Source organism: Eumetopias jubatus, unplaced genomic scaffold (assembly GCF_037043125.1).
Source record: "Eumetopias jubatus isolate StellerSeaLion01/CBP00866 unplaced genomic scaffold, mEumJub1_p1.0 scaffold_14, whole genome shotgun sequence".
NCBI classification, from domain to species: Eukaryota; Metazoa; Chordata; class Mammalia; order Carnivora; family Otariidae; genus Eumetopias; species Eumetopias jubatus.
The window spans coordinates 23,001,003-23,028,490 of NW_028274820.1; the positions used below are offsets into that span (position 1 = coordinate 23,001,003).

The 27,488-nt window shown below is 42.4% G+C and overlaps 1 protein-coding gene across 3 annotated transcripts in view; it reads left to right on the top strand.

The window, feature by feature from the left end:
- Positions 1-27,488, top strand: part of NAPEPLD (N-acyl phosphatidylethanolamine phospholipase D) — a 57,272-nt gene that overhangs the window by 20,345 nt on the left and 9,439 nt on the right. For all 3 annotated transcript variants that reach the window (XM_028118483.2, XM_028118486.2, XM_028118487.2), the window contains exons 2-3: positions 724-1,030; positions 25,630-26,276. In XM_028118483.2, coding sequence (XP_027974284.2) covers positions 724-1,030; positions 25,630-26,276 — 954 coding nt within the window. The remainder of the gene's footprint in view (positions 1-723; positions 1,031-25,629; positions 26,277-27,488) is intronic.

Consider the following 27,488-nt stretch of genomic DNA (forward strand, 5'->3'; position numbering starts at 1 on the left):
CAGAGGCAGGTGCTTTTGTTATCTCCATTTTATAGAGGAGGAAATCGAGGCCCAGAGAGGGTAGGAAACTTATCCAAGGTCACTGCACTGTTTTGGCAGCTCTAAATCTGAGTTAATTCAAATTTGCATGGTTAAACACTTAAATACATTATCGAAATGTCTCTCCATTAATGTTGTTGTCTCCTTCCCTGAGATCTGAACTCAGTGCGTTTTTTAGGGGAATTGGGAACAGATTATCTTCAAAGTAAAAATGGCTAGGCCTAGTGGAGTTATATGTAAATCACTGGAAGTACTAAGTTATCCTCAAGGAACTAAGGCTGTCCTTCTCACTGTGTCTTTTTAACAATAATATTTTTAAAATTGAGGTATGAAAATATTACAAATTCAGAAAGGTGCTTTAATTGTACCAGATATCATTGAAATGGAAAATTTCCTATGTTTAAATGCTGCCTAGTAGAGGGACATTGCTTTGGATTACAGCAGATAAGGAATATTTAAAAGCTTTGGCAGGAATAGGTAAAGCAAACATCTTTTCTATTTAGCAAGCAGTAATACTGGATTCAGAAGTTGTATTTGCAGGAAGAAAACTTGAGCTGATAGAGATATACTGTTTTCATAAGATTGAGGAAATTTCTACTGGCTAAGAAATAATACTGTGGACGCTGTGTAATAAGTTTTAATGCCTTTATGTTAAAGTATTTTCCCCCCTTCTATTTTTTTTAGTTCTGAAAAGGACATGGATGAAAATGAAAGCAGCCAGTCCCTGATGACAAGCAGCCAATATCCTAAAGAAGCAGTAAGAAAACGCCAAAATTCAGCCCGGAGCTCTGTAGGAAGTGATTCTTCTAGGCTTTCCAGGAAAAGTTTCAAACTGGATTACAGACTAGAGGAAGATGTAACTAAATCAAAGAAAGGGAAGGACGGCAGATTTGTCAACCCATGGCCAACTTGGAAAAATCTCTCCATCCCAAATGTTCTCAGATGGCTGATAATGGAAAAGGATCACAGCAGTGTTCCAGGTTCCAAGGAGGTAGCATTTGGTTTTCTTGGGGGGGGGGGCTGCGTATTTACTCTTGTTATTAATTTTTCTGTGAATTGTATTATGACACTCAGTTATTTGAGCCCCTTTTATATCATAAGGCCTAGGGCTAGGTTCTGGGGAGACAATTGAATATGGTGCCCTCGAGTTCATATTTGAGCAACAAAGTACGTATATGAATAACCAGTTCCGATCTGGTGGCAACTAGAGGTAGGAATAGAGCGTTGTAGAAGTATAGGAAAGGAAGCAATTGATTCTAGCTGGTGGGGCTGGAGATGGCTTCCCAGAGGAGGTGGTATGACTCTTGAGCGGGGCCTAGAAGATGAAAAGTATTTTGGCAGTGGTTTTCAGGTGGGTGATGGCATTGAACAAGGTCATGTCCTGCAAGTGCAGGACATATGCCGTAAAGTCGGAACCTGATGTGTGTTTGGAATATGAATTATGAAGGTTAAGGCATTGCCCAGAGTGCTTGGCTTTTTTTTTTTTCCCCCTGCAATCCTTGGATAAAGCTGCTAAAGCTATAAAAAAAAAAGTCTTCAGATAACCTTTCCAGACCTTTAAAAATTGGCAGTAGGTCACTGACCTTTAAATATGTGAGTTTTACCTAGGGTGAAACTTATTAACATTTGGCATACAGTTTATTAGAGCAGTGTAATTATATTTGCCAGGGGGTGGGTGGCAATGAATAGCAAGAGCCTTTTTTCCCCCCCTCCTTCCACCTTTCTTAATTTCTTGCCCCTCTCCGCCAGCTGTCTCCTCTGGCCTCTCTTTTCTACCAACCCTGTCCTGGCAGGCTTTGTGGGGAGTGGGGAGAGAGGGAACTTGATATTGGAAGTGGGCGATGGGATGAAAAGGGTAGGGGCATCCTTGACGGCTTGATCTGTGGTGGGAAGGGCAACAGGGGTGGAGGTGGTTGGGGAATTGGGGGGTGGGGTGATGGTGGGAGATCTTTCACCTTGGTAAATGTTTCTTTTTTAAAATTTTTTAAAGATTTTATTTATTTATTTGAGAGAGAATGAGAGAGAGAGAGCACATGAGAGGGGGGAAGGTCAGAGGGAGAAGCAGACTCCCTGCTGAGCAGGGAGCCCGACGTGGGACTCGATCCCGGGACTCCAGGATCATGACCTGAGCTGAAGGCAGTCGCTTAACCAACTGAGCCACCCAGGCGCCCCCCCCCTTTTTTTTAAAGATACGGGATTAACAACAACAACAAAAAAACGCTGATGTTTTCACGTTGATGCTAAGGAATGTTCACAGTATTAATCGTAATTAACAAATTGATTAATGTGAATAATACTTTTCCAACACCTTATTAGAATGAGCCTGGGCATTAGTAGATAAAACCTTACTACATGTTTCAGTTTTGAGAATGGGAGGAACAAGAACCCCCCCCCCCCACTTTTTTTCTCCTTCTGGAGAACCCATATGAAGAGCAACATGGAACGTAGCTGTGAAGAGGAGGGGTAGGGCTGGAGGCCAAGATGGATAGGCTGCCTCTTTGGGGTATATTTCTTCCCCCTTTTTTAAAAAAAAAGAATTATTAGAGAGCATGTGTGCATGAGTCGGGGGTGGGACAGAGGGAGAGAAAGAATCCCAAGGAGACTGGGCACTGAGTGCAGACCCAACATGAGGCTCGATCTCATGACCCTGAGATCATGACCTGAGCCGAAAGCAAGAACCCGACACTGAACTGATAGAGCCACCCAAGTGCCCTTCTTCCGGTTTTCTGAGCCACAGGTTCTAAAACTGCAGAAGTAAGCAATGGTAACTTTAGTTTTTTATTTCACATGGGAAATGAGTGATCACATGAAGGCAGAAATACATCTATGCATTCTAAGGATTTGGAGATAATCTAGAAATTGGGTTGAATCTCTGAGAACTTGCCAGGCTAGTGGTTCTGAAGCTCTTTTCAATCCTGACCCCTTTTGAAATCTCATGAAAGCTGTGGGCCCTTTACTATAATTTCATAGAGTTCGTGGACCCTCTCAGGCCCTTCCAGTAACTCATTCATTCACTCATTCATTCATTTAGTATTTATTGAGCACCTGCTGTGGTCGAGGCACACAGTTCTAAGTGGTAGAGATAGAACCATCAACCCACAGCAGAAAGACACCCAGACGTTCTTAGACCTTAGGTTTAGCGGAAGAGAGAAACAGTAAACAGATGGGTAAATTATATGGTATATTAAAACGTGACTAGTGCTTTGAAGAATAGTAAAGCGGAGAAGGAAATTAGGGTGATGGAGGTGAGAGCTGCATTCTTTAATGAAGTGTAAGTTTTGTTTTTTTTTAAAGGCAGGAGATTTTTAATTTTTTAATTTTTACTTTTTTTTTTTAAAGATTTATTCATTTTAGAGTGTGAGGGAGGAGCAGAGGGAGAGGGAGAGAGAAGCTCAAGCAGACGCCATGCTGAGTGTGGAGCCCAGCAAGGGGCTCGATCACATGACCTATGAGATCATGATCCGAGCCAAAACCAAGAGTCAGATGGTCAATAGATTATGCCACCCAGGTGCCCCAGCAGGAGATTTATTAAATTGAAGTATAGTTGACTAATATTAGTCTGAGGTGTATAACATAGTGATCTGACGGTTATATACATTACTCAGTGCTCACCATGATAAGTGTAGTTCCCCACAGTCACCACACAAAGTTACTACAATATTATTGACTATATTCACTATGCTGTACTTTTCATTTCCGTGACTTTATTTTATTTTATTTTTGGGGGGGAAGGGCATAGGGAGAGAATCTCAAGCAGGCTCCATACCACCCAGTCTGGAGCCTGATACGGGGCTCAATCCCATCATCCTGAGATCAGGACCTGAGCCAAAATCAGAAGTTGGACCCTCAACCGACTGAGCCACCGAGGTGCCCCCCATGACTTAATTTATTTTACAACTAGAAGTTTGTACCTCTCAATTCCCTTCATCTATTTTCACCCATTCCCCTCCACACCTCCTCTCTGGCAACCTCTGATTTGTTCTCTGTATGTATGAGTCTGTTTCTTTTTAAGTTTACTTGTTTGTTCACGTGTTTTGTTTTTTAGATTCTACATATGGGTAAAATCATATGGTATTTGTCTTTCTCTGTCCAACTTATTTCACAGTGCTAGTAACAATCTTGGCTTTGCAAGAGAAATAGGCATATGACCTGAGAACAAAGCCATCAAAACATTGCCAAGTAACAATATTATTGTTTGCAGCATAGAACAAACAGAAGCATATGCAGAATCTACTTGAAAACCCTTCTTGTGTTATTTTTTGAAATCAGGTTCCCTGATTATTAGCTCAAAAAGCTGAGATCAGGATGAGTCTTAGCTGGTATTGAATGCAACTCTTTCACAACAGAAACCAGCAAGCATCCTTCAAAATGAAATTAACCATTCACCTGTTGATGGACACTTAGGTTGCTTATGTATCTTGCCTATTGTAAATATAGTTTACCTTTGAATACAGATAGCATACAATGTATGTGTTAATGGACTGTTTATGTTATCAGTAAGGCTTCTGCTCAAGAGTAGGCTGTTACTAATTAAATTTTGGGGATGTCAAAAATAATACAGGGGTTTTTGACTGTGCAGGGGTCAGTCACCCTAACCTTCACGTTGTTCAAGGGTCAGTGACAATACTGTGGTAGATATAGGTGTACATAATATCTTTTTAAATTAGTGTTTTCATTTTCTTCAGATAAATACCCAAAAGTAGAATTATTGGGTCATATGGTATTTCTATTTTTAATTTTTTAGGGAACCTCCCTACTGTTTTCCATAATGGTTGCACCAGTTTACAATCCTACCAGCAGTGCATGAGAGTTACCTTTTCTCCACATCCTTACCAAAGCTTGTTATGGTTTTTTTGATACTAGCCATTCTGAATGGTGGGAGGCAATATCTTATTGTGGTTTTGATTTGCATTTCCCTGATGATGAGTGATGTTGAGTATCTGTATTTTCATGTGTCTGTTGGTCATCTGTATGTTTTCTTGGAAAATGTCTATTCAGGTCCTCTGTGCATTTTCAAATTGGATTATTAGGTTTTTGCTGTTGGGTTGTATGGATTCTTTATGTATTTTGGATGTTAATCCCTTATCAGGTATATCATTTGCAAAGATCTTCTATTCAGTAGGTTGCCGTTTTGTTTTGTTGATGGTTTACTTTTGCTGTGTAAAACCCTTTTAGTTGGATGTAGTCCCAGTTGATTTAGTCTTGGAAGATTGTATGTTTCTAGGAATATATCCATTTCTTCTAGGTTGTCCAATATGTTAGATGTAATTTTTTGTAGTAGTCTCTTATCCTTTATATTTCTGTGTTGTCTGTTTTAACTTCTCTTTCATTTCTGGTTTTACTTGGGTCTTTTTTTGTTAATGAGTCGCCTAAAGATTTGTCAGTTTTGCCTTTTTTTTTTTTTTTAAGAAAAACTTTGTTTCATTGATCTTTTATTTTTTAAGTGTCTATTTTCATTTATTTCTGCTCTGATCTTTCTCGTGTCATCAGAGCTGCTGTTCCCTTATTTATTTTCTTTCCAGATGATCTATCCATTGATACTAGTTGGTGTTAAAGTCCTTTAGTATTAGTGCGTTATTGTCAGTTTCTCACTTTACATCCATTAATATTTGTTTTATATATTCAGGTGTTCCTTTGTTGGGTGCATAAATATTTATAGTTGTTATAAGCATCTTGTGGGATTGAGCCCTTTATTAAAATGTAATTGCCCTCTGTCTCTTGCTACAGTCTTTGTTTTAAATTCTGTTTTGACTGATAGAAACATTGTACCCCAGTTCCCCCCCCCCCGACTTCCCTTTGCATGGGAATTCGTTTTCCATCCCCTCACTTTTCAGTCTGTATGTGTCTGCAGTGAGTCTCTTGTGGGCAGCAGATTGGTGGGGCTTGTTTTTGTTTTTTAAAGATTTTATTTGGAAGAGAATGCACAAGCGAGCATGAGTGGGGGAGGGTCAGAGGGAGAAGCAGACTCCCTGCTGAGCAGGGAGCCCGATGCAGGACTCGATCCAGGGACTCCAGGATCATGACCTGAGCCGAAGGCAGATGCTTAACCAACTGAGCCACCCATGCACCCTTTGTTTTTGTTTTTTTTTCTTAATCCATTCTGTCTTTTGATTGGAAAATTTAGACCATTTGCATTTAAAGACATTGATAGGTATGTACCTACTGCCATTTTGTTAATTGTTTGCTGGTTGATTTTGTAGTTTCCTGTTCTTTTCCCCTCTTGCTCTCTTTCCTTGTGATTTAATGATTTTCATTAATTATGCTTGGATTCCATTCTCTCTTTCTCTCTCTCTTTATATCTGTTACAGGTTTTTGTTTAGTGGTTACCAGGAAGCTCATGAATAACATTCTATGGATCTAAGAGTCTGTATTAAGTTGATTTCACTTAAGTCTGAACACATTCTAAAAGTGCTGTTTTTTTACTCCCTTCCACATTTTATGTATGTCACATCATATTTTACATCTTATTTTGTGTGTCCCTTGACTCATTTTTATAGATGTAATTGATTTTACTTTTGTCTTTTAACTGTCTTACTAGCTTTATAACTGACTGATATACTACCTTTACTATGTGTTTGGTTTTACCAGTGAAGTTTTCCTTTCACAATTTTCTTCTAGTTACAGCCTTTTCTTTCCACTTAAAGAATTCCCTTTAACATTTCTTGTAAGGCCGGTTTAGTGGTGATGAACTCCTTCAACTTGTTTGTTTTGTAAACTCTCTATTCTCTCTTTCCATTCTGAATGATAACCTTGCTGGGTACAGTATTCTTTAGTTGTAGGGTTTTTTTCTTTCAGTTCTTTGAATATATGATGCCACTCCCTTCTGGTCTGCAAAGTTTCTGAAAAGTAAACTGATAGCCATATGGGCTTTCCCTTGTATGTAACTATTTGCTTTTCTCTTGCTGCTTTTAAGATTCTCTGTATTTAATTTTTGTCATTTTTAATTGTATGTGTCTTGGTGTGGAACTCCTTGGTTTCATCTTGTTTGGGGTTCTCTATGCCTCATGGACCTGGATGTCCGTTTTTTTCCCCCAGGTTCGGGCAGTTTTCAGCTTTATTTCTTCAAATAAATTTTCTGCCTCTTGCTATCTTTGGGAGAATGTTATTATACTTAATGGTGTCACTTTTTTCTTTTTGGTGTTCAGTCGGTTGCTTTCTGTGACCCTGTCTTCCAGATCATTGGTCTGTTCTTCTGCATTCTTTAAACTGCTGTTGACCCTCTAGTGTATTTTTATTTGAGTTACTGTATTTTTCAGTTCTGACTTGTTCTTTTTTTTGTTTTTTTATCCACTTGTTGAAGTTCTCACTGAGTTCATCCATCCATTCTTTTCTCTAGTTCAGTGAACATCTTTATGACCATTACTTTGAACTCTTTTATCAGGTAGATTGTATATTGGCATTTGTTTTGCTCTTTTTCTGGAGTTTTGTCTTGATTTATCATTTGGATCATATTCCTCTGTCGCCGTGTTTTTGTCTGACTCTCTACGTCTTTTCTATGAAGTGGGTCAGCTGTGTCTCCTGGTCTTGAAAGTAATGGCCTTATGTAGAAGGTGTTCTGTGGTGCCCAGTAGTGCAGTAACCCCTGGTCACCAGAATCAGGTCCTCCAGGGTGTTTCCTGTTTGGGCTGCATATGCCCTCCTATTGTGGCAGGGCTGCTAGGGCTCTGGGTGCGCTGCTCAGTGGGGTCAGCCTTGCTGTCTGCAAAGACCAGCTAGGACTGTTGTGACTGCATTGTTTGGCAGGGTTTGCCCACTACACCACTGACTGAGAGGCCTGGCGGCAGCCTCTGACAACATGTCACTGGATGGAACCAGCTCCTCCATCCTGAGGGGATTGCTCTGGAAGGTGGGGGTCTTGGCTGGGGCTGCCCACAGGTGTGCAAGGGTGATAGTGTCTTTGGAGGGGCAATGGTCCCAGCTGGGCCTGCCCACCAGCTACGGTACGGCAGTAGGCACTCTAGATGCATGCTGGTTCTGATTGAGGCCTCCTGCTGGTGTGGTTGAATGAGGCCAGCAAGGGTGTGTTAGATGGGGTGGGTCTGCAGGGGAACACCTGTGTGGGGCAAGCAGTGCTAGCAAGGGAGAGGGAGAGTGTCAGAACTGGTTCTTATGAGTTTCTGGCTAGCTAGGCAGAATGAAGGCAAGAAAAATGGCACCCAGCAGCACCTCTGTTCCCAGAGAAAGCTCCTGCAGATCCTTGCCTCTCTGGCACACATCCTAAAATTAGTCAGTAAATCTCCTTCTGGTATACCTCAGACACTTTTCCAGCTGCTGCTTCCGTGCTGTGTTGGGTGGCACGGTATAGTGTACTGGCCCTTTAAAAGTAGGGACTCTGGTTCCCGTATCTCTCTGGCTCTCTTGGAGCCCTGCTGATTTTCAAAGCTCTTGGAGCTAAGCCCCCGATTTTCAAGGCTGGACATGGAGACTCCTCTTCCTGGTGCAGGTTCCCAGGGCTGGGGGTGCCTGATTTGAAGCTTGACCCCCACTTCTCAAGGAGTGCCTTCCTGCCTGTGATCTCTCTCCCTTTTGTTGGGTTGCTGCCATGCAGGATTTTGGTTCCCACCTGGGTCACTTCCTCTCCTGCCCTTTTTTATTTTTATTTATTTATTTATTTGTTTGTTTTATGTTAATCACCATACATTATATCATTAGTGTTTGATATACTGTTCCAGGATTCATTGTTTGCGTATAACACCCAGTGCTCCACTCAGTACGTGCCCTCTTTAATACCCATCACCAGGCTAACCCATCCCCCCACCCCCCCTCCCCTCTAGAACCCTCAGTTTGTTTCTCAAGAGTCCATCGTCTCTCACGGTTCGTCTCCCCCTCCAGTCCCCTGCCCTTCTTGATGTGGCCTTTTCTTTATGTCCTTTGCTGTGGAAGATCTGCTCTGCCCTTCTCAGGCTGTTTTCAGAGTGAGTTGCATTATGTGTAGTTGTTGCCTTCGTGTGTTTATGGGAGGAGGTGATCCTTGGATCCTTTTATTCTGCCATCTTCTTTAGCTCCCCCCCCCTTTTTTTTTAATAGAAAATGTCAAAGGAGGGATGCCTGGGTGGCTCAGTCGGTTAAGCATCTGACTGTTGATTTCGTCTCAGGTCATGATCTTGGGGTCATGAGATTGAGCCCCACTTGAGGCTCTGTGCTGAACGTGGAACCTGCTTGAGATTCTCTCTCCCCCCCCACCCCTCCCTCTCCGCCTCTGCCTGTACTCCCTCCCCGGGCACTCTCTTTCAAAAAAAAAAGAAAGAAAATGTTAAAGGAGGTCTCAGTATGTACCACTTACATGTAACAGGAGAGAGAGACATCTTATTCTAACTTACATTTTATTTCTTTTTTCTTACCTTCATCTTGTTTCCAGTTAAAGCTAAGAATTAGATTGAACGCATGTTGACTTCTTTTATTTGCACATGTAACTGTAACTCCATATTTAATCCCTTTAAATTGTCCAAATTATTAACTCTTACCAACTCCTAAATATGATAGAGTTCTACATTTTCCAGGAAAAAAAAGAAGAAAACCATGTAAAGAACACCTGCTTCAGATCATTGGGTCAATTCAGAATTTAATCAGGTTCTGGAAATTGTTTTTGTTAGACATTGGCAGGGGCTAAAGTTGAATAAAACTTTTTTGGGGGAAGGAAACAGGCTAATATGTAGATAGGATTATAATTACTGTTATGCAGTTTATATCATTATAGTATATTGATTTAGGTTTATACATATGAAAATATTTTGGAAGGAAGATAAAGTATAAAAGAACAGGTCTAAGTAAAACGAAAATTGGTCACTAGCAGAGCTAAACAATTTAGTTGGCTGGTCAGAAAGCAATTTCTTTACTTGGACCGTTTCTGATATTTGCCTTTTCTGGGTCTTTATAGCAGCTGTGCCCACCCGTTCACAAACTTCACACTGTCCAGATGCTGTCTTTGCTTTGTGCTGTTGGAATCGGCTCAGCAACTTTGGTTGATGTTGTTGATCATCTTCACCAGTAGTAAGGGGAGAGGAGATGATTGGAGAATTTCGAAGGAGGAGGGAGGCAGAACCTCCTGAGGTTCATTAATTGGAGGAGGCTGTCCTTACCAGTCCCTACTATCCACATGAGTGGGGGACAGTCAGATCGGAGTGTGAGAGAGACACAGAACTGAGGCAAGTGCGTCCTGGACTGGTAGGAAAAGTGGGACACCAGGAGCCCAGGACCCAGGCTCAGGTTCAGGATACTCACTGAGGACGTGGCTTTATCTCTGTCGCAATCTCTAAAGGCACTCTTTTTTTGTTTTTGTCCATAGAGTTAGGTTAAGACAGTTTAGGTCACCAGGATTGTTTTGAGGTTCACGTGATGCATGAAAGTACTTTGAAAATAAAATGCACTCTTCAGATGTCTAATATGGAAGAACAGAGTGGTGCCCTTTGAAAAAGTGAAAAATAACAATTCTATTTCTGCTATAGTATGCTAACAGGTTGCTTTTTTATCTTTATAGAAAAATACGTGTACACAGTTTTTAAGAAGTCATAGTGCTGAAAGGCTTATCAGGAAAATACCAGTCCTCTACCCAGTCCTTCTCACCTGTCCCTCTCTGGAGGCAACGGCTTGCAGACCTTTGAGTTGTTGCCTTGGGAGCTTACCTTCATCTTTATTTCTTTTAATTTGATTGTAGTAAGAACACTTAATGTGAGATCTCTCCTTTTGAATTTTTTTTTTACTGTTTTTTTTTTTTTAAACATTTTAAAATTTAAATGCTATTAATGAACATAATGCATTATTGGTTTCAGAAGTAGAGGTCAGTGATTCATCAGTCTTATCTCATACCCTGTGCTCATTACATCATGTGCCCTCCTTAATGTCCATACCATCTTGAATTTTTAAGTGTGCAGTACATTACTGGTGACCATAGGTGCAGTGTGTCACGTAGCTCTAGGGTTTCCTCATCCTGCTTAACTGGAACCGCAGGCCTGGTGCTTAGAAACTGCGAATTTCCCTCGCACCTCAGGCCCTGGCAACTGTCATTCCACTTTTTTTGATTCTATGAATTCAACTGCTTAGATCCCAACACGTGGAACCATGCGGTGTTTCTGTGTTCCTTCACGTTCACTGTCCGCTGTAACCCCCTCCGTACCACTCCCCCTCTCTCCCGCGTGGGTCCACTTGACCTCCCCCTTCGCTGTGTGCACTGCCGTGCCTCTATCCCTGTTTTTCACTGACGAACCAAGCAATGTACCGTGGCCAGGTCTCCTTTCTTACATGCTCTTTCCCCCTGAGGTTAGCAATACCTCATTTTTCATCTGTTTAATAACTTGGTATGTATTTATGACTAATCATCCCCCATCCCCAAATCCTTCTCAATGACCTTCCTGAGGAGAGACTCTAAGCTGGTCCCTCAGCACCGGGTTCTTTGTGGGCTGACAGCCCTCCCGTTTCCCTGCACGCTTCCGTTCTGGAGTCTCCTTCACCACTCTCCTGGGCCCCTTTGTTTCCTCAGTGCTGGCTCTGTTTCCTGCACCCCACTTGTTCCTCTTTCTTGGCTGCGTTCTCATTTTGGTGGAGCACATTCCTAATCAGCTTCCTGAGAGAAGGGTGCATGGAAAGTCAGTTTTTTGAGAACTTGCTTTCTGAACTGTCTTTATTATTTTTTTATTTTTATTTTTAATTGGCGTTACATTTCAGGTGTGCAACACTGTGATTTGACAACTTATACGTAATGCTGTGCTCACCGCAACTGTAGCTACCACCCGTCCCTGTAGAGCGCTATTACTGTATCACTGGCCGTATTCCCTCCATTGCACCTTTTATTCCTGTGACTCACTCATTCCGTAACTGGAAGCCCGTATCTCCCTCTCCCCGCACCCGTTTTGCTCATCCTCCCAACCCCTCCCCTCTGGCAACCATCAGTTTGTTCTCTGTATTCACGGGTCTGTTTCTCCTTTTTGTTTGTTTGTTCCTTTTTTTTTTTTTTTTTAAGATTCTACATATAAAGAAGTCATGTGGTATTTGTCTTTCGCTGTTTCCTTTAGCATAATACCCTCTAGGTCCATCCCTGTTGTCGTAAATGGCAAGATCTCATTCCTTTTTAAGGCTGATTAATAATCCATTGTGTATATATATTCTGTGTTTTCTTTGTCTATTCATTTATCAGTGGACACTTGGGCTGCTTCCATATCTTGGCTTTTGTAAATAATGCTGCACTGAACATAGGAGTACATTTATCTTTTCACATTCGTGGTTTCATTTTCTTTGGGTAAATACCCAATAGTGGAATTACTGGATTGTATGATATTTCTATTTTTGATTTTTTAAACACCCTCCATACTCTTTTCCACAGTGACTGCCCCAATTTACATTGCCACCAACAGTGTACGAGGGTTCTCTTTTTTCCACATCCTTGCCAACGTTTGTTATTTGTCCTTTTCATTTTAACCATTCTGACAGGTGTAAGGATATCTCTGTGGTTTGATCTGCATTTCCCTGGTCGTTCCGTTGAGCATCTTTTCATGTGTCTACTGGCATCCTATATATCTTTGGAAAAACATCTATTCAGGCCCTCTGCTCATTTTTTAATCGGATTATTTGTTTTCTTGGTGTTGAGTTGTAGAAGTACTTGATATATATTTTGGATATTAACCCTTTATCAGATATATCATTTGCAAATACCTTTCTTTTCCCATTCAGTAGGTTGGCTTTTCATTTTGTTCATGGTTTCCTTCACTGTGCAAAAATTTTTTATTTTGGTTTAGTTAGTCCCAGTAGTTTATTATTGCTTCTCTTTCCCTTGCCTGAGGAGACACATCTAGAAAAATGTTGCTAAGGCAGATGTCCAAGAGATTACTGCCTATGTTTTCTTCTAGGAGTTATATGGTTTCAGGTCTCACATTTAGGTCTTTAATCCATTTTGAATTTGTTTTTGTATATGGTATAAGAAAGTGGTCTGGTTTCATTTTTTTTGCATGTAGCTGTCCAGTTTTCCCAACACCATTTGTTGAAGAGATTTTCCTTCCCCCCATTTTATATTCTTGCCTCCTTTGTCATAGAGTAATGGACCATGTATGTGTGGGTTTATTTCTGGGCTGTATTCTCTTCTCTTGATCTGTGTATCTGTTTTAGTGCCAGTACCACACTGTTTTGTTACTATAGCTTTTTGTAGTATATCTTGAAATCTGGGATTGTGATAACCAGCTTTGTCCTTCTTTCTCAAGATTGCCTTGGCTACTTGGGGTCTCTGGTGGTCCCATATAAATTTTAGGATTATTTTAGTTTTGTGAAAAATATTATTCGTCTTTCGATAGGGATTGCATTGATGCTTTGGGTAGTATGGAAACTTAAACATTAGTTCTTTTGATTCATGAGCATGGAATATGTTTCCATTTGTGTCATCTTCAATTTCTTTCATCAGTGTTTTATAGTTTTCAGCGTTGAGGTCTTTCATCTTTTTGGTTAAATTTATTCCTCGTTTTTTTTATTCTCTTTGATGCAGTTGTAAATGGGATTGTTTTCTTAATTTCTCTTTCTGTTATTTTGAACATAGAAACACAACAGATTTCTGTGGATCAATTTTGTATCCTGTAACTTCACTGAATTCATTTATTGCTAATAGTTTTTTGATGGAGTCTTTAGGGTTTTCTATATATAGTATTATGTCATCTGCAAATAGTGAAAGTTTTACTTCTTCCTTGCCAATTTGGATGCCTTTTCTTTTTCTTCTCTGATTGCTGTGGCTAGGACTTCCAGCACTGTGTTGAATAAAAATGGTGAGAGTGGCCATCCTTGTCTTGTTCCTGATCTTAGAGGAAAAGCTCTCAGTTTTTCACTGTTGAGTATGATGTTAGCTGTGGGTTCATCATATTTGGCCCTATTATGGTGTTGATGTGTGTTCCTTCTAAACCCAGTTTGTTGAGAGTTTTTATCATGATTGGATGTTGAATTTTGTCAAATGCTTTTTCTACATCTTTTGAAATGGTCATATGATTTTATCCTTCATTGTGTTGATGTGGTGGTGTATCGTGTTGATTGATTTGAGGATATTGAACCATCCTTGCATCACAGGTATAAATTCCACTTGATTATGATGAATAATCCTTTTAATGTATTGTTGAATGTGTTTTGCTAATATTTTCTTTTTTTTTTTTTTTAAAGATTTATTTATTTATTTGAGAGAGAGAATGAGATAGAGAGAGAGAACATGAGAGAGGGGAGGGTCAGAGGGAGAAGCAGACTCCCCGCCGAGCAGGGAGCCCGATGCGGGACTCGATCCCGGGACTCCAGGATCATGACCTGAGCCGAAGGCAGTGGCTTAACCGACTGAGCCACCCAGGCGCCCCTTGCTAATATTTTCTTGAGGATTTCTTCATTTATTTTCATCAGGGATATTGACCTTTTTTTTTTCTTTTTTTGTGGTATCTTTGGTTTTGGCATCAGGGTAATGCTGGCCTCATAGGACAGATTTGGAGGCTTTCCTTCCTCTTTTATTTTTGCAGTAGTTTGAATAAAATAGATGTTACCTCTTCTTTAAATGTTTGGTAGAATTCATGTGTGAATCCATATGGTCCTGGGCTTTTGTTTGTTGGGAATTTTTTTTTGATTACCAATTCAATTTTGTTACCAGTAATTGGTCTGTTCAGATTTTCTATTGCTTCCTGATTAAGTTTTAGAAGATGATATATTTCTACGAATTTATCCATTTCTTCTAGGTTGTCCAGTTTATCAGTGTATAATTTTTTGTAGTAGTCTCTTTATACTTTTATTTTGGTGGTGTTACTTATCTTTTGTTTCTCATTTTATTTATTTGTGTTCTTTTTTCCTTGATGATTCTGGCCGAAGGTTTGTCAATTTTGTTTGTGTTTTCAAAGAACCACCTCTTAGTTTTCATTGATCTTTTCTATTTTTTTGTCTCTATTTCATTTATTTATACTCTAATCTTTATTATTTCCTCCCCTCTACTAACTTGGGTTTTGTTTGTTCTTTTCTAGTTTCTTTAGGTGTAGTTAGATTGAGATTTTGCTTGTTTCTTGAGATAGTTCTGTATTGCCATAAATTTCCTTATTAAAACTGTTTTCTTTGTGTCCCAAAGATTTTGGCCTGTTGTTTTCATTTTCATTTGTCACCAGGAATTTTTAAATTCCTGTTTGATTTCTTCATGAACCCATTGGCTGTTTAGTAGAATGTTGTTTAGCCTCTATGTGTTTGTGTTTTATCCAGTATTTTTTTTCTTGGTTTCATTTCCAGTGTCATATTGTCATGGTTGGAAAAGATGCATAATATCATTTCTATGTTCTTAAATGTATTGACACTTGTTTTGTGGCCTAACATGTGATCTGTCCTGGAGAATGTTCTGTGTACCCTTGAAAAGAATATATATTGTTTTGGGATGGAATGTTCTGTATATGTATCTCTTTAAGTCTATTTGGTCTGATGTGCCATTCAGGGACACTGTTTCCTTACTGATTTTCTTCTGGATCATCTATTTATTCTTGTAAATGGTATGTGAAATTCCTCTACTACTATGGTATTACTGTCAATTTCTCTCATTATGTCTGTTAATATTTGTTTTACGTATTTAGGTGCTTCATTGTTGGGTGCACAGGTATCTATGATTGTTATATCCTCTTGTTGGATTGACTTCTTTTTTTTTAATTTTTTTTTAAAGATTTTATTTATTTGAGAGAGAGAGAGAGAATGAGAGATAGAGAGCACGAGAGGGAAGAGGGTCAGAGGGAGAAGCAGACTCCCCGCCGAGCAGGGAGCCCGATGTGGGACTCGATCCTGGGACTCCAGGATCATGACCTGAGCCAAAGGCAGTCGCTTAACCAACTGAGCCACCCAGGCGCCCAAAGGATTGATTTCTTAATTATTTTGTAATGCCCTTCTTTGTTGTTACAGTCTTTCTTTTAAACTCTATTTTGTCTGATATAAATATTGCTACACTGACTTTTTTTTTTTGAACGGAATGTCTTTTTCCATCCTTTCACTTTCAGTCTGTTACTGTCTTTAGGTCTGAAGTGAGTCTCTTGTAAGCAGCATATAGGTGGGTCTTGTTTTTTTATCCATTCTGTCACCCTATGTCTTTTGATTGAAACATTTAGACCATTTACATTTAAAGCAATTATTGCTTGGTGTATGTACTTATTGCCATTTTGTTCTTTGTTTTCTGGTTGTTTTTGTAGTTCTTCTTTGTTTCTTCTCATGCTCTCTTTTCTTGTGACTGGTTACTTTCTGTAGTGTTATGCATGCCTTTCTTTCTCCTTTTTGTATAAGTTTTGGGTTTGTGGTTGACATGAGGATCATATATAACATCCTAAGTATATAGCAGTCTCTATTAAGTGTTGGTCATTTAAGTTAGAACACATTCTAAAAGAAATTCCTTTTTCCCTGCCTCCCATGTTTTATGTTTATGTTTTTCTATTTTACATCTTCTTGTTCATAATTTTCTTTCATCTAATTATGGTCTTCTCTTTTCCACTTAAAAGAAGCCCTTTTAACATTTAGTGATGATAGACTACTTTAACTTTTTTTGTCTGGGAAACTCTATCTCTCTTTACATTCTAACTGATAACCGTGCTGAATAGAGTATTTTGGGTTGTAGGTTTTCTCCTTTTAGCTCTTTCAATATGTCATGCCACTCCCTTCTGACCTGCATAGTTTTTGCTGTGAAATCAGCTGATAACCTTATGAAGTTTTTCTTGTATGTAAATTGTCACTTTTGCTATTTTAAAAATTCTTTCTTCATTTCTAACCTTTAACATTTTAATCATATCGTTGTGGTGTGGACCTCCTTGGGTTCATCTTTTTTGGAATTCTCTGTGCTTCCTGAACTTGGATGTCTATTTTCTTCCCCAGGTTAGTGAGGTTTTCAACCATTATTTCTTCAAATAATGTTCTTATTTGTTCTCTCTCTATTCTCCTTCTGGAACCCTTAATAGGTGAATGTTTGTTTGATGTTGTCCAAGTGATACCTTAACCTATCCTCATTTTTTTTTTTTAAGATTTTATTTATTTATTTGACAGAGACACAGTGAGAGAGGGAACACAACCAGGGAGAGTGGGAGAGGGAGAAGCAGATGCGGGGCTCGATCCCAGGACCCTGGGATCATAACCTGAGCTGAAGGCAGACACTTAACCGACTGAGCCACCCAGGCACCCCATCCTCATTTTTAAAAAATCTTTTTTCTTTTGCTTTTCAGTGTGGGTGCTTTCCATTACCTTGTCGTCCAGATTATTGATCCGTTTTTCTACGTCTGCTTATCTACTCTTGATTTCTCCTAGTGTATTTTTCATTTCATGTATTGTATTCTTTAGCTTGGATTGATTTTGGTTTTATATTTTCTGTTTGTTGAAGTTCTCATTGAGTTCCTCCACTCTTCTGTCCAGTTCAGTGAACATCTTTACAGTCATTATTTAAAGTCTTTCTCATGCATATTGCTTATCTCTGTTTCATTTAGATCTTTTTCTGAAGTTTTATCTGAACATGTTCTTCATTTGGAGCATATTCGTATGTCTCCCCATTTTGCTTGACCTTCTGTGTCTAGGAATTAGGCAAAATATCTACTTCTAAAATTGAAGGGATGGCATTTGTATGGTTGTCCTCTGTGTAGACTCTGTGTCTGGTGACTTTGGCTGGCTGGAGATGTGACTGGCAAGGGGCGGGGGTCCTGGGGCACTCTGTGCTGGGGCTGCTCTGGGAGATGGCTGGAGTGGTGCCAGGGCTCTCCTCACAGAAGGTTCCTTGGCAGGATAGCTGAAGCTGAAATGGGTACAAACTGGGGGGATCCCAGGGCTCTCTGCACAGAGGGCACCTTGGCGGGACAGTTGAAACTAAAGTGCATGTTGGCTGGGGGGGGGGGGGGCCTAGGCTCTTTGTGCAGAGGACATCCTGGCAGGACAGCTGAAGCTGAAGTGGGTGCAGGCTGAAGTGTCCAGGGTGCTTAGTGCTGGGGGTCCCCTGGTGGGGCTCTAAGCTCCAAAGCTGGGGTGTCCCGGGGCACTCTGCACAAGGGGCGGGGTGCCCTACTGGGCTGGCCCGAACTGAGGCAGGGATGGGATGGAGTGTTAGGTGCTCTGTGCAGGGTGTGCTACCTGGAACTGAGGTGGGCATGGACCAGGGGTTTCTGGGGGAGCTCTGTGCAGGGGGCATCTTGGTGGGGCGGCTGGACCCAAAACAGGCATAATCCAGGAGGACCGGGAGCGCTCAATGCTAGGAGTGCTCTCTCAAGCCATCTAGAGCCAAAGCTGCGTGGGTTTGGAGTTTCTGTGGTTTGGAGCCTCAGCTGCAGCTGCAGTGAGCCTTTACCAGCTGTGTTTCAGTGTAGGGGCCACCTGGGTGCCACAGCTGGGGCTGGCCTGGGATGGGGCCCAGGGTGCACTGAGGCGGTAGGCTGGCTTGGGAGCCCAGACCCTGCTCCCGTCCACGCTATTAAGGGGGAACACAAACTGTGGTGCTGGGCAGCCCCTCTGTCCTGGGAAGAGTTCCAGCCGCTCTCCTGCCGTTTGGCAGCATTCCAGGACTAGTTCCTCTGTATTCTAGTTGCTCTTTTATTTTTTTATTTATTTTTAAAGATTTTATTTATTTGACAGAGACACAACGAGAGAGGGAACACAAGCGGGGGAGTGGCAGGCAGAGGGAGAGGGAGAAGCAGGCTCCCTGCTGAGCAGGGAGCCCGATGCGGGGCTCAGTCCCAGCACCCTGGGATCATGATCTGAGCCTAAAGCAGACGCTTAACGACTGAGCCACCCAGGCGCCCCCTCGTTGCTCTTTTAAACTATATTTTCTTTTTCCCCTGGGCATCTGGGGCTGGCGTGAGCTAGAGACCTGGTGCTAGCTGAGGCGGCTGGCTGGCTACAGCACCTAGAAGCTGTTCTCAGCTGTGCTGTCAAGGTGGAGGGTGACCGTAAGCCAGGGTGCTTCTAGCCCCTTGGGCCCGGGGCATTCAGGTAGTTCTCCCACTGTTTGGCCAGGGTAGTTAGGGACTGGCTTCTCTAAATTCTCGTTGTCCTTTTATTTAAAACAAAAATTTTTTTTAAAGATGCTACTTAGAGAGAGAGAGAGAGAAGCACACACAAGCCATGGGAGGGGAGCAGCAGAGGGAGAGGGAGAAGCAGACTCCCCACTGAGCATGGAGCCCGATGCAGGGCCCGATCCCAGGACCCTGGCATCATGACCTGAGCCCAAGGCAGACGCTTAACTGACTGAGCCACCCAGGCGCCCTCTAGTTGTCCTTTTAAACCTCAGTTTTTTTTTTCTGTGCCCCCATCCCTCAGTAGCATCCCTCCCCATGGCAGTTCACATTGTCCGGGGTGAGAGTTCCCTTCATGATGGTGCCTCCTTTCTTGCTGTCCTCTGTGTTGTCTGTCTTCTATTGTGCAGAAGATGTTGGGTCAGTCCTCAGTTCTTCTTTAGGAGGAATTGCTCTAAAAATAGATGTAGATTTGGTGTGGCCCCAGAGGAGGTAAGTTTAGGGTCTTCCTACAATCACCATCTTGGACCGGAACTGACTTTCTGTTCTCATTCTTACTGGTAGTGTGGGTATAGAATTGTTGTTTGGAAAATCTTTAAAAATAAATAAAAAAATAAAAGAGCAACTAGAATACAGAGGAACTAGTCCTGGAATGCTGCCAAACGGCAGGAGAGCGGCTGGAACTCTTCCCAGGACAGAGGGGCTGCCCAGCACCTCTCAGAATTTTGTTTGTTTGTTTACTTATTTATTTATTAAGATTTTATTTATTTGACAGCAAGAGAGGGAACACAAGCAGGGGGAGTGGCAGAGGGAGAAGCAGGCTTCCCCCAGAGCAGGGAGCCCGATGTGGGGCTCGATCCCAGGACCCTCGGATCATGACCTGAGCTGAAGGCAGACACTTAACAACTGAGCCACCCAGGTGCCCCAATGTCTCAGAGTTTTAAGGGGTGGATGAAAATGTCACAATATGAAATTCTTTTTTAAAAAATAAAAGGGGTGCCTGGGTGGCTCAGTTGGTTTAGTGTCCGACTCTTGATTTCGGCTCAGGTCATGATCTCAGAGTCGGGCTCTGTGCTGGGCTTGGAGCCTGCTTAAAATTCTTTCTCCTTCTCCCTCTGCCCCTCCCTGCTCACGCGCTTGCTCTCTCTCTCTCATTCTCTTAGAAAGTACGAGTACCTTATGATCTTAACTATGCATAGAAATAGGACTGTGACTAAAGACAGCATAATGTTTTTGTTTGTTTTTTAGATTTTATTTATTTATTTGATAGAGAGAGAGACAGCAAGAGAGGGAACACAAGCCGAGGGAGAAGCAGGCTTCCTGCAGAGCAGGGAGCCCGATGTGGGACTTGATCCCAGGACTCCGGGATCATGACCTGAGCCGAAGGCAGTCGCTTAACCAACTGAGCCACCCAGGCGCCCAAGACAGCATAATGTTAACAGCGGCTGTATTCTCTGCAGACTGATGTAATGGGTGGCCACTTTTATATTTTCCTGTATTTTGCAAATATTTTATGAAGGGTATTTTCTTTTATAATCAAGGAAATGTTTAAAAATAAGCCATTTTGATGGATCTGGTACTCCTAATACAGATAGGATGGCAAAATATAAAACATTAGCATTAATAATTAATTGCATTGGAGGTGTTTTCGTAACAGCTCAGTCTCTATTCAGTGTTAACATGATATCGTCAAAATAAATATGAATAATAGTCTTTATTTAAATCCGAGTTGCAAAGTATAGCTATGAGTGTCCTCAGTAAAAATATACTTTCAGTTGGAAGAAAAGTCTTAACTCACGTCTTCAAATGTGATTTTTTTTTAAAGAAAACATGATTTTAGCAAATTTGCATCAACTCTCTTCTGTCTCCTGCACACATATACTCTTAAAATAAAAATCTTAAATTACTAAAAAATAGTAATAGGTATATGGGTTTCATTGTTTTAAAGTTAATGAATGAAATTTATGCCATGGAGAGAATTATGGTTTAATGAGAAGGATAGGGTCTTTAGAGCCAGGAAGCCCTCGATCCCATTCCTGATTGAGCATGTGCACATTTGCTGTGTGACCTGGACAAGTTTCTTAGTGACCCCTCCTGCTTGGTCTGGGTATCTGTAAAATGGCAGTGACATCTGCTTCACAGAATAAGATGACAGAACCCATTTCTAGCATCTGGCAAAGAATAGTCATTGAATGAATGTTAGGATTTTTCCCTTTCCCCAAGAAAAGTAAACATTAACTAGTGTCCTGGTTAATTATGGGCCCAGGGATTTTCCCATTTGCAGCTTCAAAAGAGGAAGGCCAGCCAAGAAAAATCCTGACCTAGTAAAGAAAATGTCAAGTGAGTGCTTGATTTCTTCAAATAAACAAGAATTTCTCTATCCCGAATCCACATGCTTTTTAAAATTTTTATTTTTTAAAGATTTTATTTATTTATTTGACAGAGACACAGCGAGAGAGGGAACACAAGCAGGGGGAGTGGCAGGCAGAGGGAGAAGCAGGCTTCCCGCTGAGCAGGGAGCCTGATGCGGGGCTTGATCCTAGGACCCTGGGATCATGACCTGAGCCGAAGGCAGACGCTTAATGACTGAGCCACCCAGGTGCCCCTAAAATTTTTTTTTTTTTAAGATTTTATTTTTTTAAGTGATCTCTGCACCCAATATGGAGCTCGAACTTACGACCTCGAGATTGAGTCGTGAGCTCCATTGACTGAGCCAGCCCGGTGCCCCTCTACATGCTTTTTCAAACTCTGGTGGTCAAGATCAAAAGGACAAAGTTATTTTTTCTTTTTTGGAATTTCAGTTGTAGACTCTCTTTCTTTGAGTTTTATGGGATAGTGGTGCTAGAGATCAGATTCTTTAATAGAAATAAGGTGTTTTTTTTTTTTGTGGTGGGCTTAGAAACAACACAGCATGCAGAAGGAAACATGGAGGTATGATTGCTTAGTTCAGATGTCTTGTCAGTACTTGGCCTTTTTAAAAAATAGCTTTGTTGAGCTATAATTCAGATACTCTACAGTTGACCTGTTTTAAATGTACAGTTCAGTGGTTTTCAGTACATTCAGAGTTGTGCAACCGTTCCCACATCTAGTACATTTTTATTAACCCCCAAAGAAACCCCACGTCCTTAGTCATCAGCCTCCAGTCCCCTTGCCCTCCTGCAGCCCCTGGAAATCACTAATCTATCTTCTGTCTCTATGGACTTGCCCCCTGTGGACATTTCATATAAATAGGATCATACAATCTGTGGTCCTTGGTGACTGGCTTCTTTCTGTGCTTTACCTGTTAATCCTTTGTTTGGAGAGCAGTGGAGTCTGCCACACGTGCTCTGCTACGGGTTTTGTTACCTCCCAATAGTCTGCAGGTAATGTGAGATCGTGAACTTCAAGTGGCTTTTCAACTTAGAGCAAAAAGAAAGTGTGACCGTTTTCAGGGAATTTTGTTACGGGTATTTTGATGCCCTGTTTAAACATGATGCTGCTCAAGATTTTTTTAAAATGCTTTTAATAATATAATCCAAGCTCCACCTATTCAAAAAATATAATTTGATGAGTTTTGCCTGATTTATGTATCCATGAAATGATCACCAGCATCAGGATAAGGTATATTAGCTGTCCTCTCCAAAAGTTTCCTTGTATCCTTAGTAATCCATCTTTTATTTTCCCCTATCAGATCCCTGGGGCTGTTACTTGTTTTTTGAAAAAAAATATGTATCAAATGAGAGACTACTTAGGAGTCAGTGGTGAGAGGCAGTCTGTGTGAAGGCCGGCTGGGTGACCTTGTGTATGTGCCGTCACTGTTTGTTTTCCTCTGTAAATGGATATAGTTAATAGGAGCTACCTGCAGTTATGGGAGGTACCAGATTAAACATTATTTAATTCCCTCCCTCTCTCTGCCTTCAGTGTTGAAAAGGTTACCACATAACATTTGTTATTATTCAGTAACCCTAACTCTACCAACTTTGAGAACCGATTTGAAAAATTTACACTCGTTCATCCAACAAGTTTTATTGAGCACGTGGTATGTTCATCACTGCCCTGTGCATTGGGCCCACTGTGGCTGATTCCAAGTTGAGTAAGACATGAGACACATCCTGTGTACATTCAGCCAGGGTTTGGACAAAATATCCACGGATGGTGTGTGAACAAAGTGGCATGGAGGTTGAGCAGTTGGAGTGACTGTCCCTGTCTGTGGGGACTCCGTGTTGGCCCTGTGAAGGGTACGTAGTTAGATGACGGCCTTCAAGGAATTAGAGAGAAGGCATTTTAACCTGAGAAGTGGGATCACTGTTGTGCAGGGCTCTCAAGAAGCCCCCATGGAGGTGGGACCCATTCTGCCGGAGTTGGGTGAAACAGTTGGAAGGGAAAATGAGGGAGTCCACCAACAGGCTTCCTACTGGACTGAGGAGGTGAGTCGGGTTTTGTCAGTCAGTAGAGTCTGTAAAGATGTTCCAGTAAGGGACAGAGTTACACTGTAAGTAGACTGTTTTTGAGGTGGCTCTTGTGTATGGCTTGAGTTTGACGGTAACACAGTTGAGCATCAAGGAAGACTTGAACGTGTCTGGACAGTCTTCAGGATCTTAACTAGATTAGTGACTATGAGAAAGGACACAGGTAAAAACGTCGAGTCAGTGCCTGAGTGGTTGTCGGGGCTGTGATTTCTTCCCCATCTAGAATACTTACGGAGTGCTTACAGCGTGCTAGCTGCTCCTAATATGGTCCCCACAACAGTGAAGTGTCGGTATAATGTACCCATTTTTCAGATGAGGAAATTAAGGCGTAGAGTGGCTAAGACGCATCCTTGTCGTGCTCCGCCTCTGCTGTTCCTGCTCTTCCCCCGTCGCGGCCCTTCTCCCACTCACACGGTCTGCGACCTCTCGGCTGTCCACCAGCATCTCCCCACGATCCCTCTCTGGCCGCTCTCACTGCCGTCTCCTTTGTTCAGTCTCATTGGTCACCGCAGCTGTTGTGACACATTCCAGGTCATCATTTGCTCTCTAAAAGTGTTTTCTCTAAACCTAAATTGGGACAAGTCTTTTTTTTTTTTAAATTCATTTATTAGCATGTGTATGTGGACACACACGAGTGGGGGGGAGGGGTAGATGGAGAGACTCTCATGCAGACTCCCCGCTGAATGCAGAGCCCGAGGTGGGGCCCCCTCCCACGACCCTGACATCATGACCTGAGCCGAAATCAAGAGTCGGACGCTTAACCAACTGAGCCACCCAGGCCCTGCTCCCCCCCTTTTTAAGATGCTTCCTGTCCCTGGTGGACTGTGGCATCGTCCCCTGCCCCCAAACGCCACATTTCTGCTTGGCTCTGTGCCTCTGCTTGGGCATTTTGTCCACCTGAAACGACCTCCTTCCTTTCCTCTGCATCATGAACTTCTCATCTGCCCCTCAGCTGCCCCTTGGGCAGCTGGCTCTTCCTTCCTCCTTACTGGCTGTGGCCTGTCTTGTATTTTCCTTGATTATCCAATACCAGACTCTTCTCAAAAGTGATGTGTGGCAACTTACAAAAATAGATGTAGGAGTAAAACATCAGACTGATGAACACAGAAGAGCACGCGGACTCTTAGGGTAGAGAAGTAAAGGCGGGATTAAAGGTAGTGTAGGAACGTGTGACGTCACAAGCGCGGAAGGAGCCTTACCCCCACTTCCTGGTCTTAGGACAGAGGGAAGCATAAACTGGTAAGAGTCTTCCCAGTGGCAGTCAAATGCATAAAGCCAGTTGCTCTGGAGAAGAGCTTTTCCTGTTACTGAGGCTTGAGAGAAATGTTTCTGGGGTGGGTGAGAAGGTGGAAAGGAGGTTGGAGGTGTAGCAAGTCTTAAACACATCCCTCCAGCACGTGGACGGCCAGGTTCACGGAGCGTCTTCCTGTAAGAGGCCTCGATACAGCGGTCGAGCATAACGCCAAAGCACCATTCAGACAACAGTTTTCTACAAGCCAGGACGATGACCCCAAAACAGCCGCTTCTTGTTCTCGCTTCGAAGGAGAAAATGTAGAATAACTAAAGGAATTAATCCTTCTGTTTTTATATCTGTTCACCCCCCCCAAAGCAATCACCTTCCCACAGGCAGGGACCACATTCCTCTGTGGCTTGCTCAGTGGCGGGAAGCCTTAAGGGTGAGGAATGGGGAGAGCCCTCTGTGCCGGGGGAGGGGGTTGCTGGGGTATCAGCACCACGCTCCCCTTTGAGCTGTGTGTGCTCAGAAAGATTCGTATCTGAGATGCAAGATCTGCCAAGAAATGGCTGTAAGTTCTCTTGACTATCCGGGGGCTGACCTGCTTCTGAGACCGTTTTCCAGCAGATGCACCGGCCAAGTGAAGGGGCGATGGCAGAGTGACTGCGGCTAGGCTGGTTCTGCTTCCAGAAGAGAGCTTTTCAAAAGGTTAATATATTCAGCAGTGCTCCAAGGGGCCAATTTAATTTTCCCCTTGTCTCCTGCATTTGGGACTAAGACCTTACACTGTCATGATTCTAGAGTAGGATTCAGAAGTATGCATTTTTAAGCAAAAAGCAAAAATAGCACATTTATTGAATGAGGTCAGTTCTCCCCAAATAGCCCTTTCTCTCTCTAATTTATATCAAAATATGTTCTGACATACCTCCTCCCCCTCAACGGTTGCTTTTCTCTCTCTTTCTCTGCACAGGAACTTGATAAAGAGCTCCCAGTGCTGAAGCCGTATTTTATCGATGACCCTGAGGAGGCTGGAGTGAGGGAGGCTGGCCTGAGGGTCACGTGGCTGGGACACGCCACCGTGATGGTGGAAATGGACGAGCTCATCTTCCTCACCGACCCCATCTTCAGCTCTCGCGCTTCACCGTCGCAACACATGGGTCCAAAGCGGTTCCGTCGTGCCCCCTGCACCGTCAGCCAACTGCCCCCGATAGACGCTGTCCTCATCAGCCACAACCACTACGACCACCTGGACTACAATTCCATCATCGCTCTGAATGAGCGATTCGGTCAGGAGTTGAGATGGTTCGTGCCTCTGGGTCTCCTCGACTGGATGCAAAAGTGTGGCTGCGAGAACGTGATCGAGCTGGACTGGTGGGAGGAGAATTGTGTCCCCGGACACGATAAGGTCACCTTTGTCTTTACCCCTTCCCAGCACTGGTGTAAAAGGACTCTCATGGATGACAACAAGGTTCTGTGGGGCAGCTGGTCTGTCTTGGGGCCCTGGAGTCGTTTTTTTTTCGCAGGAGACACTGGCTATTGCCCGGCTTTCGAGGAGATAGGAAAAAGGTTTGGACCTTTTGACCTTGCAGCTATACCCATCGGAGCGTATGAACCAAGGTGTGTAGACTTCCCGAGAAGGCAGCCCTGTTCTGTAATAAGTGGCCTGAACTCTAAAGGAGTTACGAGTTTGTGATAATTTGGGGTTATCATTTGTGATTTGAATGGTGGGCTTTTGTTATTGGTGGTGGTTAGGCAGATTCAGTTACGTTTCTTGTAAAGTATTTCAGTCCGTCATATCCATTAAATAATGACTCAGAATCGGAGATTCTATCACCAGGAAAGCTGGGCCAAGGTTTAAAGAATTGCTACAACCTAGTTACAAGTTCAGGTACTGTTCTGACTCGGGTTAAACCGATCAGCCAGTAAGTGAAGCTGAGCTAGCTCTTGTTCTTCACTTGGAGGACACTCCATAACCACCTTGTGCTCCGTGTCCGGCGAGCCCCCGTCCCCAGGCCTGTAGCTCTCCTGCGTCGGGCAGAGAAAAAGCAAGGAATCCTAGCAGTGCATCCCTTGCACCGGTCTCATGTCACTCAGCACTAATGGCCCCGTTGTACACTCCTCACCCACAGTCGGAGCTGCTGAAAGGTCACACTGGCACTGGAGACCCACAGCCCTGCCTGTGCTTTCCTTCATCTCGTCTGTCTAAGGGGAAGAAGTGATTTCAGAGAATTCAGTTCAATTTTAGCTAACGCTGGGTGACAGGTACAAGTTAAGAGAAAATAAGCACTAATAGTAAAAAACATGTTTTCTTTCCTAAAGTACGTGCACAGATGGAGAATTGTATGGAGGCTGGCATTTAATTTCAGCATTCCTACTAGCAGGAAAAACACTAACTCAAAAATGAATTGAGCAAATCTGATCATTAGTTTCCATCTGATTTTGTTATATTTGACTTTTAAAGTTCGCTAAAACCATTTCTTTTTTTTTTTTTTAAAGATTTTATTTATTTATTTGACAGAGAAAGCGAGAGAAGGAACACAAGCAGGGGGAGTGGGAGAGGGAGAAGCAGGCTTCCTGCTGAGCAGGGAGCCCGATGCGGGGCTCAATCCCAGGACCCTGGGACCATGACCTGAGCCAAAGGCAGACGCTTAACGACTGAGCCACCCAGGCGCCCTGCTAAAACCATTTCTTCACTGTCTTTATTAATCTTTATTTCGCCCTCTTTTTTTTTCCCCCTAGTTTCTTTTTTTTTTTTTTTAAAGATTTTATTTATTTATTCATGAAAGAGAGAGAGAGAGAGAGAGGCAGAGGGAGAAGCAGGCTCCCAAG